The following is a 17492-nucleotide window of genomic DNA, read 5'->3' on the forward strand; positions in this document are numbered from 1 at the left end:
GTGCCTCCATATTACAATATGCAACAGAAACTAGGCTTTTTAACAGATTGGCCGTATAAAACTGTAAGCAGTTTTTCGCATATTTAGTCAACAAAACACACCATGCCAGAAGTACATTTAGTCCTTCTGGAGTAAACAGACCATGTTATCTGTGTTATCTGTTGGGCAGCTAATGACAGGGAACAGACGCCATATTGTGGAAAAACATTGATCACACAAGACATGCTTTGTGGAATATGGTTTGGTTGCCTGTTTCCACAACTCTATTTCACAAGCCTTTTGAGGACATGTTTCCACAATTGGACATAATAAACACTCACAAACACACTTACAAAAATGACTACAAAGAACACTTTGATTAAGTCCATTTTATGTTCAGTAGACAAAAAGGAATATAAAACTATTGATTTCCTAGAAAGACTTTCACTTTTTCATTTAGATAAATAAATCTAATTCTGGAATCCAAGGAAACGCTCGTTTCACAGTCCATCTCCTTTGCTAAGTGGAAAGCAAAATTAAGTCAAGCTCTCGATCTGGAAATGTGAGGCAGCTGAAACCACACTGTAAAACAGATGAGGTGAAAACCACAAAATTGTGATGCTGAGGACATTTCACAGCATTATACCCACTTCAGAACCAGCTGATTTTAAAATATATCTCACCACGGTGAAACTGAAAACTCAAACAAGTAAAATGAACATAACCTAGTGTGTGAGTACATGTGAGCCATAAACAGTTGCAAATCCATCACATCATCACTTAAAACGGTGTTCTTGGACTGAAATCTTCACGGAGGAAAGCTGTGACGTGACTTCAGTATTCTTCCAGCCAGGCCTGTTGCCATATGCTCATTGCATTATGAACTAGATCCATGGTGCTGTTGGACAGAACAGTTTTGTGGCAGCAGGCAGGCACCTCAATGTTCTGAGCTGCCTAGAAAATACAGAGAAGAACTTGTTGACGTAACCAGGACGCTTTGGTATTGCTCATTCAGATAATAGGCCCATTGAAATGCTGAGATGGAAAAGAAAACACAAAACACAAAACAGAGGTGCAATTCAGCGTAAAGGGGGTGGGGCGGGCATGAAGTTCTCACCCCTGAAAACCGCTTCTGTCTGAGGCACTGGGCAAAACTGATCTCATAGGCTTTCAACAGGGGTTCAGGAGTCATCCAGTCCAGAGTGTTGAAAGGGATTAGCTGAGTATAACAGAATGATTTTTCACTGGTCAGACACCTCTTGATGACATCAGTCTTTTGAGGAGACCCCTTGAGAGCATGAGGCAAAGAACCAAATGCCCATTTATGTTTGTTTCACACTCCATTAATCACTTCTAACTCTTTTTCTCTTCCTTCTGAGAAAAAAAGCTCTCTTATCCTAGTCTGGTTTGCTGGTTTTACAGGTGTTTGGGGTAATTATTAGCTGGTCAGCGAGGGAGACCAACCTGACCAGACTAGGAGACCAGCTGAACTGGCTTAAACCACCTAAAACCAAAACATTCCTAGTTCTGCTACAAGAAACATCTTAAATATATCTTAAATCAATGTAATTTCTGCTCTGAAACTTTCTCTCTTTTTCCTCTTCCTCGCCAATGCCTTGAGGATCATTCATTACCTCACATTTACGCAAGAAGCACAACATTACATCCAGCTAAATGAGCTACAGCCATTACGTGCTGGTGGCTTCCAAGCAGATTTCAGCTCTATATACACAAGTCTATCATCAATAAACTTTATCATTTCATTTGTTTCTAAACTTTCTGTAAGAAGTGAAAACCCTGAAATACCCTTCAGCAATCGCACAATGTCTTCTCTAGAGGATTATCTGAATCAAAAGTAAACAAAAATTATACTATTTTCACCAAATACATACAAGATCAAAATCACGTTAGTTGGTAACACTTTACAATGAAGTTCAATATGATGACATCAGTTAAAATTATCGTAATGTTAACATTATTATGTTATCTTAAAGGCACACTTAACAAGGTCGCTTATACAAAAACAAAGGCATAGCTTGATGACGCCTTGATTTCATGGAATCATGGGATGTGTTGTCTTCAGCCGGTGGAAAAGAATCGGGACGGGACTCGGGCAGAAATCATGTTCATGGATGAGATTATTAATGTTACTGTAGTATGAGGCAGAGCAGGTCCGAGTGCTGTGTGAGCAGAAACGAGGGTGCTGGAGCGATTGCTAATGAGAGACGAGCGCGACACAAAGCTTGAGAGCAGCAGAACTTTTATTATGCTGCAGTCACCACTTCCGCTTCTTCCGGCCATTCGTATGTGGGGTAAAGCAGCGCTGTTTTATCATATTAGATACATTTGTGTATTGAAAGTTGTTATAATGCTACTCTGTCAATTTCTGTCATTAAGTACTCACCCTCACGTCGTCCAAAACCCGTAAGACCTTTATTCATCTTTGGAACACAAATTAAGATATTTTTGATAAAATCCGAGGGTTTCTGAACAACGACATTGCAACATTGTAGGCAGCAACGACATTGCAACTTTTGAGGTCCAGAAAGGTACTAAAGACATCGTTAAAATAGTCCATGTGACTACAGTGTTTCAACCTTACTGTTATGAAGTGACGTGAATACTTTTTGTGTGCAAAAACAAAACAAAAATAACGACTTTATTTAACAATGTGAACTGTTGTCATAAGCAGTTGATGTAGTGAATGCAGCGCAGTCTTCCATGTTTACGTCAGAACGCGGGCTCAGTATTGGCCGACGCTGCACACATGAGCAGCACGACGCATGTGAGTGATGCTGACGCAGAAGCCGGCCAATAATGAGCCGTCGTTCAGACGTAGAACACAGAAGCTCTGCACTGCGTTCACTACGTCAAAGTATTCTCATCACATTTTTTTAAATAATGTCTTTAATACCTTTCTGGACCTCAAAAGGTGCAGTGAAATTGCTGCCTGTGTGGTTCAGAAACTCTCGGATTTAATTTGTGTTCCGAAGACGAACGAAGGTCTTACGGGTTGATTCATGTTAATTACAAACGGGTTAATTACAAACAGTTAATTATTATATTCATGTTTGTTCAAAATACATTCATGTTAATTTATAACTTTAACTGTTTGAATGTAGAAATTTACATTAACCAAGATTAATAAATAATGCTGTAACAGTCTTAAAATTGTTAGTTCATGTTAGTTACTGCATTAACTAATGTTAAACAACTGAATGTTTTTAATTTTACCCATTCATTTCATATCTCTTATTATGTCAACAACTGAGTCTTTTTCCTAAGGAATATTTTGGTTGAACATATGATACTTTTATGAAACATAACAAACAGCATCAAAGAGCTATCAAAGAGCAAACTATGAGCATATACGATTCCCTTCCCTGTCGGGTCCATTTGCTCTTAGTAAGAAGACATCAAAGTTGTAGATATGAAATGACCTTTTCCCCAAAGATTACAGAAAGACATGCCAACCTTACTAGCTGTCAACATTAAAAACGCCACTTGTTTGTGTACCAAACTGGAAGCTTCACAAACAAACTGTGCTGAACTTCAAATCATTAATGTACTCACACTGCATTTAAACATGAACACTACCCCACAAACGTGTCCGTAGTTTACATCTAAACATTCTCTCATGAGAACTGTGATTAGGTTGATTAGCTTGGCTAAATTTTTGTTCATTTTACAGGCAAGACTCATTATGCTCATGCAAAGCCAATAAATCGACCTGAAAGCTTTTGATTGCAGTGAAAAGGCTGGGTCAGTTTACTCCTGCATCTCTGCTAATTGACCACAATCATCTTGCTGGCACGGACCTCGAGCCTGATGGGAAGGCTTTTCAGCTGTGCATTTAACAGGTAAGCAGCATGGGGTGAACTGCAAGCTAAATATATATAAAAAAAAACAGCAAGGTAACATGTTTCAGTAAATACATCATGTGTGGCTCAGTGTTCACTGTATGTAAACATGACATCAGTGTTATTTTATGGCATCAGCTGCCAGAACGGTTTAAGCTGCCATGATGGTGGCTGTATAACTTTTATCTTCTGTGGAACACAAAATAAGATATTATAAAAAATGTCTCAATCTCAGTGGGGTTCTAAACAACATTTGGACCCCATTGACTTCCATTTTATGGGCAAAACAGTTAAAACATTCTTCAAAATATCTTCTTTTCTGTTCCATGGATGAAAGAAAGTCAGATAAATACAGGTTTATTACCTCACGATTCAAGCTACGCATTTTATCAGTACATACATTACCTATGAATCGAACCTGTAACTATGGTGTTGCTAGCGCCATGCTCTATCATTTGAGCTAATGTGGTACGACCACATGCTTCAGTGACATCACTGGCTCCACAAAGACTAACAGACATAATTAACGTCTGATCCAGCCTTAATTCTATCTGTCTGTTTCCCTCTCGTTCTGCATGTCACTCAATTCACTGCAGATACACTAGAGGTCATACAGTAGAGAAAGAAAAAGCTTACACACTTTCACGATCAAGGTGCACTGTTTTTTTGGAGAAACATCATATTCCATGTACGTTTAATATAATGAGGTTTCATCAAAGTTTTATCTATGTTTATGTGTAGGCAGATGAGGAGACAGTCTTCATAGCAATGGGTACTGTACATGGTCTAATTATAGCACTTCTGATATGCAGAGGTGTTACACAATCTTTCGCCCTCCCAATAACATGAACATTAGTAAGTTTGGTCCTAACGCCTCCACAACCTCATGAGAACAGATCTGTCCCCATGGCAATACAGCACTCAGATTCACATCTAAGAGAGACTAATTGTATTACACTTAATTAGCTGAAGCTGTGACAACAACAGCATTGCATTACTGAAACAACTGAAATTTAGCTTAGATGAACAGACCAAACTGATATTAAAAATACAAAATCTAATATATTAATATATTAAAATTAGATGCAGGACAATAAACATTACATTTACATCACAATTCAATGACCATGTCTGTTGAAAAAATAAATAAATAAATAAATAAATATATATATATATATATATATATATATATATATAAAAATTATATATATATATATATATATATATATATATACAGTATATATATATATATATATATATATATATATATATTATTAAATAAATAATTAATTTACATAAAAAGTAAAAATATATAAATATATTTAAAGCTGCAGTCCATAACTTTTTTTGGCTAAAAATGATCCAAAATCAATTTTTTATCAAGTACATAACCAGCCAGTGTTCAAAACTATCTCCTTACCTTAGCCCGATTCACAACGGTAAGCTTGTAATAATGTTTTCTAATTTGAGTGGTACTGGTGGGTTTCCTCAGGAAATTTGAGCACGCCGCTGTTCATCTCTGCGTCATTACGTGACGTCTGTTTACATGAAGAAGGAGTCCCACTAGTAGGCTATATGGCATATGGAGGATGCTGCAGATGGCGGATCATTTATAGCCTTTTCTCACAGCAGCTGGAATAATTAAATTTATCATTTTGATGGTAGATTGTAATCCAGAAAGGTCCAAATGACAATCATCAGTGACAACTGGAGATTCACCCGTAGTCAAAAGCAAAAGACTTCGGACTGCGGAGTGGCTACAGAAATTGAAATCTACAGTTAATGCTAATACACACTAAATACACATAGTCACGCAATGCTGATGTTGTTAACATTAACAATTTGAGAACAAAGTATAACAATAATAATAATTTGCATGGTTAGACGTGATCCGAGCTAAGCGATCGTTAGATTTAATCACCATTGGCAGCGCAATTTATTGTAATGCTTTTTTTCTCAGTTGGTCAGAACAAAAGTGGCAGACATGTTACTTACTTGTTCAGATGACATTTTCCAGTGAAAATTCTTATTTTGGTCATACTTCAACACTACAATCTGTGATTCTGAAGTACAGTATCCACACCGATGCGGTGACTGACAGCAAACATTAGATTGATCTGCGCTGAGGAGCTGTGCCGATGCACAACCCACATAAAGATGATAATTACGCAAATAACTGCAATTGCAGGTTTCAAACAGAGATGGCGACAGAGGAAAAAACTTACGGACTGCAGCTATAACAATATTTCTTACCAACATACTGTATCTATAGCTATCTGTGTCTATCTATCTATCTATCTATCTATCTGTCGTTCTCTATCTATCTATCTATCTATCTATCTATAGCTTAATTTTTTTTTTTTAAATAAATAAATAAAAAGGTGACCCTATTACTTGCAAGGTATGAGGCTCTTGAGGGCTGTTATATTCCAGGAATGAGTCAAGCACCTTTACCTTACAATATGACTTTCAGAAGTTAGAAAGAATGACAGGTTAAGAACTAAATAAGAGACTGCGTTGCCATGGTAACCCTAAAACACCAAGAGAACCCTGTGGCATAACAACACAAGAATTTTAAGTGCAGGGACAGCAGTTCATAAAGTTGCGCTCGAGGGCCCATCCGCCCAGGCCTATCCGAAAAACAAACACAGTGAGATTGAGGATTGTGTTTGTTGGAGAACGTGCTGTGCACTTAAGACTCGGAATATTGAAGCTCAACCTCGATCCTCCACAAAATTCATGTGTTTTGTGGTATTTGCACATCGCCTAAAACAAACGTAAACAAAAAGAACTGCATGGCTGAGGGGAGCCTGTTGTTTGCAATGCGCACCGTTTGCATGTAAATGATTTTCTGTGTTACACATGCCTCATCTCTCTGGGATGCCTGGGATGTGTGGTTTTCGAAAAACAGCTTTGAAAAGCTGCTGTTTGTCTTTCTAACTTCCTTTGCTCCAGGAACAATTGAACATTCCTTTTCCCATCTCTTAAATGCTTGTTAAAGGCTTATGCAGATCATAAAACTCATTCGCAGTCTAAACAGAACTCAAAGCTATCTACAAACAACAGCATCATTCTAGCTCTCATAAACATGCCAGGGTCAAACGCCTCCTCCACAGATCATGACAGCCGTATCACAAACCCCACGCTCTCAGCCCCCGGCGACACAGAGGATGATTTTCATTAACCCAGGGAAGTGCAAGGGCCCGTCGGGATCAAATATGAATGTGCCTTTGAGACACAGTCTCCGATCAGCTGATGCTCAGGCACATTGTTCGACCCCTTTGGGCTCCACTTTGCCCCACTGAACTCCTCTGTGTCCCTCCCACGCTTGTCAGGGGCCATGGTATTGCTTGTGTCCACACTCTTAGATCATGCACAGCTGATCCACTGTGTGCAGTGTGAAAATTAACAGTCATAATCAGTGATTTATGATTGGTGCGAGTTGGTGATGTAAATGGACATGCAAATACAGACATACAAGATACACATGCAAACTAGAGATATACAAGATATACATACGCAGAAAAAAAAATCACTGTCTTAATCAGTATTTCTGTCTTTGTCCTAGTAAACATTTTTAAACAACTATAAAAATGAATGTAAGATAATAAGGCTTGCTTGAATTACAGTGGGAATTAAGAATTAGGTTCGATAATCCACTTTAGATATTCTACTAACTATAGGTAACATTGCAACAACATGTCAACCAGTCATTAGAGTTAGTAGACAGATTAGTAGAGTTTCTGAATAATATCTGCTAACACTATATTTTGATGCACCCCAACAGACATTCTACTACTAGTACTGTTAAGTACATGTCAACTTATTCTGCTAACCCGGACTCAAACAGTCTATTAATACTCTAATTAAAGTTAGTTGACATGTATTTGCAAATTAATGAGAGGTAGTTGACATGTAGTTGCAAAGTTACTTATAGTTAGTAGACTGTCTAAAATGGACTATTGAAATAACGCAAAACATTATTTTTTAACTAAATGTTTTTTGTTGTTTTTTTAACCATAAAATGTAATAGGCCTAACTATCATTATATTTATGTTTAAAACAAGAAAAAATGCAACACATAATAATGACATGTACACTACCATTCAAAAAATGTGGGGGTCAGTATACATTATATATATATATAGGAATTAGATTTTTTTTTTTTTCAGCAAGGATGTATTACATTGACAAAAAAACTTTAACAGATAAAAAAAAATGTATATTTCAAATAAATGATCTATTTATGATCATTGGATCTTGAAAAAAAAATTATCACAGTTTCCACAAAAATATTAAGCAGCACAAGTGTTTTCAACATTGATAATAATAAGATGAGTTTCTTGCACAGCTATTTTAAATTGTAATAATATTTCACAATTTTACTGTTTTTACTATATTTATAATCAAATAAATGCAGCTTTGGTTGGCATAAGAGACCTCTTTAAAAAAAATAAAAACATCAAAAATATCTTATTTGCCACAAACGTCTGAACAGTAGTGTATACTTGGATAAATGTAAATATATAACATATACAAATATACCGCTAAGCTTGCTGCAGTGCTTTCTGGGACTGCATTCACCTCAATGGATATGTACGACACTACCTTAGATTTTGTATCTGTCTGCATCAAAAGCCCATAATGTTTAAAAATGTAGCCTAGATTGGCAGCACACTACGTTTTGGAAAAATGCTACTGTCTCGCTCTGTCTATCCTTATTGCTTAGCGTTCTGGAAAACGGAAATGTCCTCTCTGACCAACCATGTAATTTCTGCGTGCCAACTTCAAAGCCAGAGCCACACATGCCACAAATTCACTGCTCTATTGTATCAGGAACAGCAGGATGAAAGGTGGCGTCTGTTTGTCATGTCAGACACACAAATGACTGCAAGCTAATTCACGCTTTCCTTCCTCTTTCCTTATCAGCTGAATCTGATAGGGCCTAACCTTGACAACGCTATAACACTAGTCGGTGAGGGAAAACAGGAACAAAACACAACCAAAGGACGTGCTGATTGAAGACTGAATGGCCAACACCAAACCATGATGCAGGACAGGACAATATAGTGAATTGGAAAAGTGTTTCTCCAACATGTGTTGGCCATTAAATACATCATAAATGGAACTGAAATACTGCTTGTGGTTTCAGGACGAGAAAAAGGAAATCAGGCACTTTTCCTAACAAAATAATGGATCTCCTCTAAGGCTTCTGTATTCAACAATGCTGCTAGTGTTGTTCTAAAACTGTTTAACTGTGCGTTTTTGCTTTGTATATTATTCACATCAACATGCTGATTAGTTGAGACTCTTAAAGAGTCGTCCCAAGGGAAAAAGTCACCCCTTGTGGAAGAAATTATAACCATGCAACTCGATGCTCACCCAAGTTTGAGGTTAGCATGCATTGCACACAAGTACAATGAAATTACACATTTGCAGCACTGTAATCAGAAATCAACTTGGATTCTGGTGTTAACCGGGGGTTGATTAGAGATCTGGGCGAGATCAGCATCTCTAAGTAGAAGCTCAAGAGAGGTGGGCTAATTGTCCCCTTGTTGCAAAGAAATGTCACTGAGCACCTCATGAAGGCCTCAAACAACCATTAGTGGACTCATAAAAGCTTTGGAGCCTCTTTGAGAGGAGTTGGCCAATGAAGTAGGTGGTGGAAAGCTGAGAGAGCAGAGAATTGGTGCATGGTTTCACAAAATGGCATGTGTAGTACGTGTGAGACGCAGACAGAGAAAGAGGTGATACTTTTCATGTAACCTGACAAGACAATGTTGTGTATATTGACGGTAAATAACATATTAAGTGCAGCCCAGGGCAGTGACATCCATCTCAACCTTGCAATACAGATGCGAGGATTGACTTACACTGGTGACTTTGCGGTAGATCTGCGCAGCGTTTTGGCACTCTGAGTAAGGGTACTCTGACGTGGTCATCTCCAGGATGCACATGCCGAAGGCATAAACATCCACAGCTTCATCATATTTCTCCTCGTACATCTCTGGAGCCATGAATTCTGGGGTTCCTATGTGGAAGTAAAGATCAATGTCAAAAAATAAGGATTAAGGCAGCCATTTAGCAGGCACTTTTATCCAAAGCATACAAGTTACAAGGACAGTCCTAATGTGGTATCCTAGGTTACAATGTTTTGCTCAAGGGCACAGTGGTGATCCCAGAGCTTTGTTTGGCCCACCAAGTCTCTTAATGTTAAACGTGCACTCATAAACATGCACAATACATTTAAGATCTGAGCTAGTTTTGAGGGCGAAGACTTCCACAAACACTTAAGATACTGAACAAGCAACGCTTGAAAACTCAGTTCTGGGAACTTGAGCTATTGGTTGGGTTTGCCTGATGTACCAGGTCATACATTCTTTACTTATTCATGTCAATGAACTCTCCTAATCTGAGCAGATCAGATTTTAAACCGTGTCAAGCCAATGCTGAGCTAATGAGTTAATGTGGTATATGCAGCACCGTGTATAGGCAAGGTGAGAAATCTGTGTCAAGCACTTGTTGGGGCATAAATACAGTTGACAGAGAAAACAAACAAGATAAGCCCATAGTAGAGGTAGCTCAGGGCACTATTTACAGTAACTCTTGTGAAGGTCAAAGAAAGTTCTGCTGGAGTGAATGAAGACAAATTGTTGACATTGTAAAGTTTAAATTTAATAAGCACTAAACTTTTTGAGCGCTTTTTAACTTACCAATGACACTCTTAGCAAATGAGGCACTCTTGAGAGTGGCTAGGCCCAAATCACCAATCTTAACAGATCCAGTGGGGCCAGTGATGAAGATGTTGTCACATTTAAGGTCTCGGTGGATTATGGGAGGCGTTCGGGTGTGCAGGAAGTGAAGGCCCTTGAGGATCTGATGACTCCAACGCTGGAGAAGCTTTAGCTTCATCTCTTTGAACCTTTTCAGATACCTACAGGGAAACAGCAAGCAAGAATACTCTTAAGCTCATAAACAGATACAAACAACAAAAGGCAAACAAATTTGTGCTCTGTTCCAAAACATTGTAAACTGCCTACAAGGGGCAGCATTTTTAGGGAATTTCTCAAAATGAAGGTTAGTCCAAAAGGTAAGCATTTTAGTTATAGTAGCTAAATTTTAAATTAAAATTCTGAGGCAGCATCATGTGTATACTTCATGAAGAAGCCAATTCCATAATGCATTATTAGAGTATTGCACTATTAGCTTAGCAACATGCTAATTGAGTGAACGTGATTTCACATGTTCCTGGATCAACATCTTTGTTGATCCTGGAGCAGCATTCTAATCAACCAATCAGATTTGAGGGACAAGTTTACAGTTTATGTCAAGGAACCGGGAACACTTCCTATAACACCAGATGTACTCGTTACATCAGAAGAAGAATGGCATCTATGCTAATATTAGTCTCTCTGTTTATCCCAAGGTTTACCGTAGTCAGCTGGATCCGGGCCGTATCCGGGCCGTATCCAGATCAGATGGAGGACCTGTGCCTAGACATGATGACAACGCAGCCCTGAAGTGTCAGCAGAGATTGCGTCAACTAGATCATCCCCTGTGAAGGCCTCACCGACACGTCAGCCAGTGGCACAGATTCCCAACAAACCGTCCCATAACGGCGTGATGAATATGATCTTCAACTAGACGGAACTGGATTAAATATTTTGACTGTTGCGATCCTAATCAAACTTATGATCTGTAACGCTGCCTGAATCATGATCATGCACTGTTCGTTGTTGGCCAGAGGAGAACTAGCCCCCCGACTGAGCCTGGTTTCTCCCAAGGTTTTTCTCTCCATTTTTGTCGCCTGTTGGTCACCTGATGTCACCTGTTGGAGTTTGGGTTCCTTGTCGCTGTCACCTTTGGCTTGCTTAGTTGGGGACACTTGATATTCAACAATGTTTTTGATCTGCCTGCATTGACACCCTTGCATGCAAACAGAACTGAGCTGGACGATCACTGTTTTCTCCAGTGCTGATATATAGATAAATTACCTAAATTAATAACTACTGATTTTTACAACAGAATGAATCAATACTGAATTTATTTAAGCTGGACAATGACACAATTTTATTTAAGAGCTGCTGTGCAGCCAAAATTATTTGCTAGTTATCACTGTAAAGCTGCTTTGACACAATTTGCATTGTAAAAAGTGCTATATAAATAAAGGTGACTTGACCTCATTTCTGCTTTTGTTCGCTGATCAATGTTTACATGCGAGTAAAATCCTAAATTAAATCTATTCATCATAAGGAGTGATCAAGACTTCAGAAAATGTGGACTAAACCACTCGAACTTTTTGAAGCGTCAAAGTGGTCATTGCAAAGGCAGTAAATGGAGAGATAGACATCTCTCAGATTTCATCAAAAAGATCTTCATTTGTGTTCTGAAGATTAACGAAAGTCTTACGTGCATGGAACAACCTGAGGGTGAGTAATTAATGACATAATTTTCATTTTGGGGTGAACTAACCCTTTAATAAACAGTGCCAAAGGACTGGATATAATATTTATTTTATAAGATACAGGTGGGGGCATAGTTGTTAAAGATTGTTATCCGTAGGTTCAGAAGTTGTGAGTGAGAGTGAGCTCAATAAAAAGAGATCTTCCATTTATTGAGCAAAACACTTTTCCAAATGACTGCAATTATTCTATGGTTGGCAACTCTTAACAAATGTGTCTGCAAAATGACAAAGTGCAGTTTATTATTCTGGGGAAAAGAATTGGAAAAGCAGCTGGGCTCCAGTGTCTCGTGTGAGAATGCACAAGAATGAGCAGAAGTTCAATTACAAGAGAAACATCTTTTCTTGTCTTCGCACTGGCATCTCTAATGGCCAGACCATCTGCAAGTAGTTTCGTAGTAATTTTGCACATCTATGCACAGACTGAACTTACGTCTTCAGTGTCCCTGACGTCATGAGTTCCGTCACAAGGATAATGCACTTCTGCCCTTTCATTGTGGACTTCCAGGAGTCATAAAAACGGACAATGTTTGGATGCTGCAGGCACTTCAGCATGTCCACCTCTTCACTGAAACGCTGCCGTTCCACTTTCGTAAGCCTTCGGGTCTGTTGAAGAGACACATTTTCAAGTAAATTTATGGGTTAGAACATTCATGTTGATACATGATCGGACATACAGTATGGCAAGCTTTGTACACTTTGTCAGGTCTTTGTCAACTGAAGTTGAACCACATTCAAGTTGAAAGGGACTTCAGTGGCTGAGAATTCAAAACAACATTTGTTAACCAACCTTCAGGTCTCAAATTATGACTTAAAGTCTTTTTTTGCCATTTAGTCCCTTTTCTTTGAAGTTTAACTTGCTAATGTGATTTCTCCAAGTAGGACATGTTCCTGGATCAATCTGGCTAGTCATGGAACAACATTCCTATAGACCAATCAAATTTTATGGTTAGGTTAAGGGTTGGAGGTTTGAACAATGTTCTTATAAAACAATAATATCCTTCTCATTTCAGGGGAGGTTAGGGTTAGAGTTAGGGGTAAGATGTAGTGTTCAAGCTATGTTTGATAGAAAGGTTTTTCCTGGTTCCTAAAAAAAGAATTTAGGAGGTCAAAAAGCAAGTGAAATTATCCATATACTTTTCCCCTAAACTTCATGGGTCACTTGAGAAAGAAGTCTCCAAACTGCACTGCAAATAAACTGAGAATAAACAGACCAGAATTCCCTGACAAATCAAAACACAACTTAGTAAATCAAGTTAGCAGCTATTCTGTGTTTTTAAAGTATCAGAAATGCAGTAGACATCAAAATGTGCCAAATCCATAAGCTGGCACACACTCTATGCTAAAAGATTCTGTGCTACGCACATGGAAAACCTGACAGTGCTGTCTTCTTTCATAACTTTGATTTGTGGCTTTGGGCTTTAAAGGCTGAACTGCATAATTTTCTGTAAAAAGAGGAGGTAGTTGACAGAAGTTGTTGGTAAAAACACATCTAGCACACCTAAGTTTGTTTGAAATTCCACATCTGGCTCTTCAAACAGCTTGACCTGTCAAAGGCACAGCCAGATGGTGCCAATAACATGGGGGACCCTCTCAGTCTCAGGTCAACCGGACCATTGACTGCCTCATGCTCATGTTTGTCAGCCTGTAACCAGCAAAAACACACTCAAATTGGGTGTTTTTTCATCTTTAAAACAGAGAACTAATTGTTCAGAATGAGTTCATGTGTGAATTATGTGTTTGGTTCAGGAAGACAATCCTACCAGGGGCGCAAAACTTTGAAATTCTCAGTGAAAAGGCTAATTTCAGGTGCTTAGTCTAATCGAAAACATCTTTCTGATAGATCTGAAACATCCTGAATGTGGAGCAAAGACAGCTGGTTATGTAACCAAGGCAGATGAGGACAATCTTGACAGATTTGGATGAAGGTGGCGGGAGTGAAGGGTGAAGAGTGCATGAGAGTGTTGAGAGTGCATTAATAAGAGTAATGTAGAAATATGGTACTGCAAGGAAAGTAGGAAAGAAGATCCAATGTCTTGTATGTTAGACAGAGCTGCTGAGGAATGCTGTTGCATCTTTGACAACGCTATTTCAGGAAGTACCACGTTACAGTCCTGGAAAAACAGCTGTGTGAAACTTACTCTCTCCTTCCCTCAGTTGCTTTCCCTGCCCACCCACAATTTCCCCTCAGATAAGTGCTACTAAACTGGTTTTGCTTCACAAAAAGTGGTTCTAAACTGGTTTTGCTTCACAATAATTGGTTCTTAACTGGTTTTGCTTCACGATAAGTGGTACTCAGCTGGTTTTGCTTAACAAGAAAGTGGTTCTCAACTGCCTTTACTTGACGATTAGTGGTTCTCAACTGGTTTTGCTTCACAAAAAGTGGTTCTTAACTGGTTTTGCTTCACGATAAGTGGTACTAAACTGATTTTGCTTAACAAGAAGTGGTTCTAAACTGCCTTTACTTTACGATTAGTAGTTCTCAACTGGTTTTGCTTCACAATAAATGGCTCTAAACTGGTTTTGCTTCATGATAAGTGGTTCTTAACTTGTTTTGCTTCACAATAAGTGGTTTTTAACTGGTTTTGCTTAACAAGAAGTGGTTCTCAACTGCCTTTACTTTACGATTAGTGGTTCTCAACTGGTTTTGCCTCAGCACCAAAATTGCATATCAAGTGTCAGAAAAATTGTGTAGATTCATAGACTTTAATTCTCAGTAAAATCATAATATGATCAAATAATAATAACAATAAATATCCATCTTATTTGGCAAGTGGCAGATGAATTTGCTTTCGCTTTTGACATTAAAAACAACAAAAAGTACATAGGCCTATTTAATTTGCAACCCACCAGTTGTGAACCACTGTTTTAGACCCACTCTCAGTGATCAAACACCATCCAGATTTATAAAAACGATGTAACAGCTAGAGAAAATTAAAGAACTTGTTGTTCTGATCTCCTGCTACATTTCAGGAGTTATTAAACACTTCCTTTTGAATATCAGCTCAGTCCAGTGGAGAATCTAGTTGGGTATTTATAACTATTCAAAAATAAATCATCTTTCATAGTTAAAGTGTTCAGATAGCTTTAAAAATCTTAACAGAAAGTATCTACTGTTCACATGGACATGCTTTTAAGCAAAACACTTTCATGGTTTAATTACCTTACTATTAGGATGTTACAAAATTATGCAGTGTCTAACTGGATGAAGAACCTATCTGACATGATTTTTTAAATCTGTGCTCTCTAGGACGTTCATTCCCTCCAGTCTCAGGCAGAAGACCTATTCTAGTGGTTAGTGGATCGCTTAGCTGTGGCTGCCAGCACAATTTAGCACTGAACTAACTGCTAATGGAACCACATTCAGAATGAATGCCTTAAATTTTACCAGAGAGGAGACAGACCAAATCATAGAAATATGAATGGGAGAAATCATAACACTCAATATGGCCGCTGTAGGAATGCAAATCTTGCTTTTCATTTAAAAAAGGCATCATCTTTTCAGTAGTGTCTGTATATGCTACAATGCACATGTGCAGTTTAAAATACATTACTGAAAACTTTACATGCAGTTTTGGAGGTTTGGACATGATTTGTTCTCACAGGCTGCATGCAAATCCTAACATACAAAATGACCAGTGTATTTCAATTTACGAACAAATGACTCTTATGAGCCAGTTCCCTTTAGTGAATTTAGTGAGTGAGTGTAGCCTGATTTGCAAAATGTTTTAATTTTATAAGGCAGTGCTTTAAATAAATAGTCAATAAAGATAAGATACTGTTTTGGATCAGTTTGAAACACCACAATCGGAATTAGACATGCAATCAAATCAAGTGCTTGTAAATCTGAACTGAATTGAATTGGACAATTCTATCTGTCTGATCTACCCAATGAAGAAACCAACTGCTCATGACATCGATTCATTAGTTCTTTCTACTTTAGCAGGGACTTTCCAACCAAGCTGTTTGTGAGTTCTTAAGAGTCTGTCCCACTAGGGTTATTTTTAAAGAAGGGAAAGAATTGTCCTTGATAGTTTAATAATCTTATTTGTACATTCATCAACCCCAAGTGTGGGAAACTCAGCACCACAAGTCAACACACCTGTTAAACACACTCCACGAGGCCTTATGCAACACAAAGGCCGTGCAAGCGAGAAAAGGTCTTGAAACATACAATAAAGTGGGGTTTTTTTTGCTTCAGCATGCCCAAAAAAATGCATTTAAACAGAGAAAGAATATGTTAAACTGTACACTGGCTTGGCAAAGCGAAACATGTAATTGTAGTTTATAATGGTGGTAAATGGCGGGCTGTGATTGGGGTTTGTGAGAGCGGTCGTGACGTCAAAGCCGGCATGTAATGTATTCCAGACACCGGAAAAAGCACACACATGTAATGTGCATTTACAGAGCAAATCATAAACTGGGAATAAATGGAGGATGTGATGTAATAGTGTTTGAGCGTGGGTGGGTTACAAAGACCTGCTCTTTATCAGGAACAAGCTGTGTCAGCTCTAAGATACGCTCTATATGGTCTCAAAGGCTCAGTGCTCTTTTAACAGATACACAGAAAACATCACTGACTTCCCACAAAAGTGCCTTTGAAATAGCAAGATAAATTAAAATAAAAGATAATAACTGCCACAAAGAAATATCTAGGGAATACACTACAGGTCAAAAGTTTGGATCAATTTACATTATTTTTTTTATGTTTTGAAAGAAGTCACTTATGCTCACCAAGGCTGCATTTATTTGTTCAAAAATACAGTAAACGGTAATATTGTGAAATATTATTATAACTGTTTCTATTTGAATATATTTTAAAATGTAATTTATTCCTGTGATTGCAAAGCTGATTTTTCAGCATCATTACCGCAGTCTTCAGTGTCACATGATCCTTCAGAAATCATTCTAAAGGAAAAAAAAACTTTTGAACAGTAATGTACCATTGATTAGAAACTTGAGATTTAAATTTGTTGTGAATGTTTCAAAAGGTTTCAAAAAATTTGGATCATGACAAGAATCTCAGACAATAATATGTGCAAGAATTTGAATGTGACAGAATTTGTCTCAGCAGCGTTTACTCACTAATATTGTAAGGTTTCAAGGGCAAAATAGACTCACAAACATTCCACACAACAAAGTCTCATACTATGCTTAGATTTACCAAAAAAGTCAGTGAATTTAATATGAAA

General features: G+C 37.9%; 1 protein-coding gene across 2 annotated transcripts in view; it reads right to left on the reverse strand.

Annotated features, from left to right (window-relative positions):
* The window catches only part of wnk4b (WNK lysine deficient protein kinase 4b), a 63137-nt gene that overhangs the window by 24690 nt on the left and 20955 nt on the right, over positions 1–17492 (reverse strand). For both annotated transcript variants that reach the window (XM_051887544.1, XM_051887542.1), the window contains exons 2-4: positions 12734–12906; positions 10553–10773; positions 9713–9870 (exon numbers count right to left, since the gene is read on the reverse strand). In XM_051887544.1, coding sequence (XP_051743504.1) covers positions 9713–9870; positions 10553–10773; positions 12734–12906 — 552 coding nt within the window. The remainder of the gene's footprint in view (positions 1–9712; positions 9871–10552; positions 10774–12733; positions 12907–17492) is intronic.

This window comes from Ctenopharyngodon idella, chromosome 3, assembly GCF_019924925.1.
Source record: "Ctenopharyngodon idella isolate HZGC_01 chromosome 3, HZGC01, whole genome shotgun sequence".
Lineage (NCBI taxonomy): Eukaryota > Metazoa > Chordata > Actinopteri > Cypriniformes > Xenocyprididae > Ctenopharyngodon > Ctenopharyngodon idella.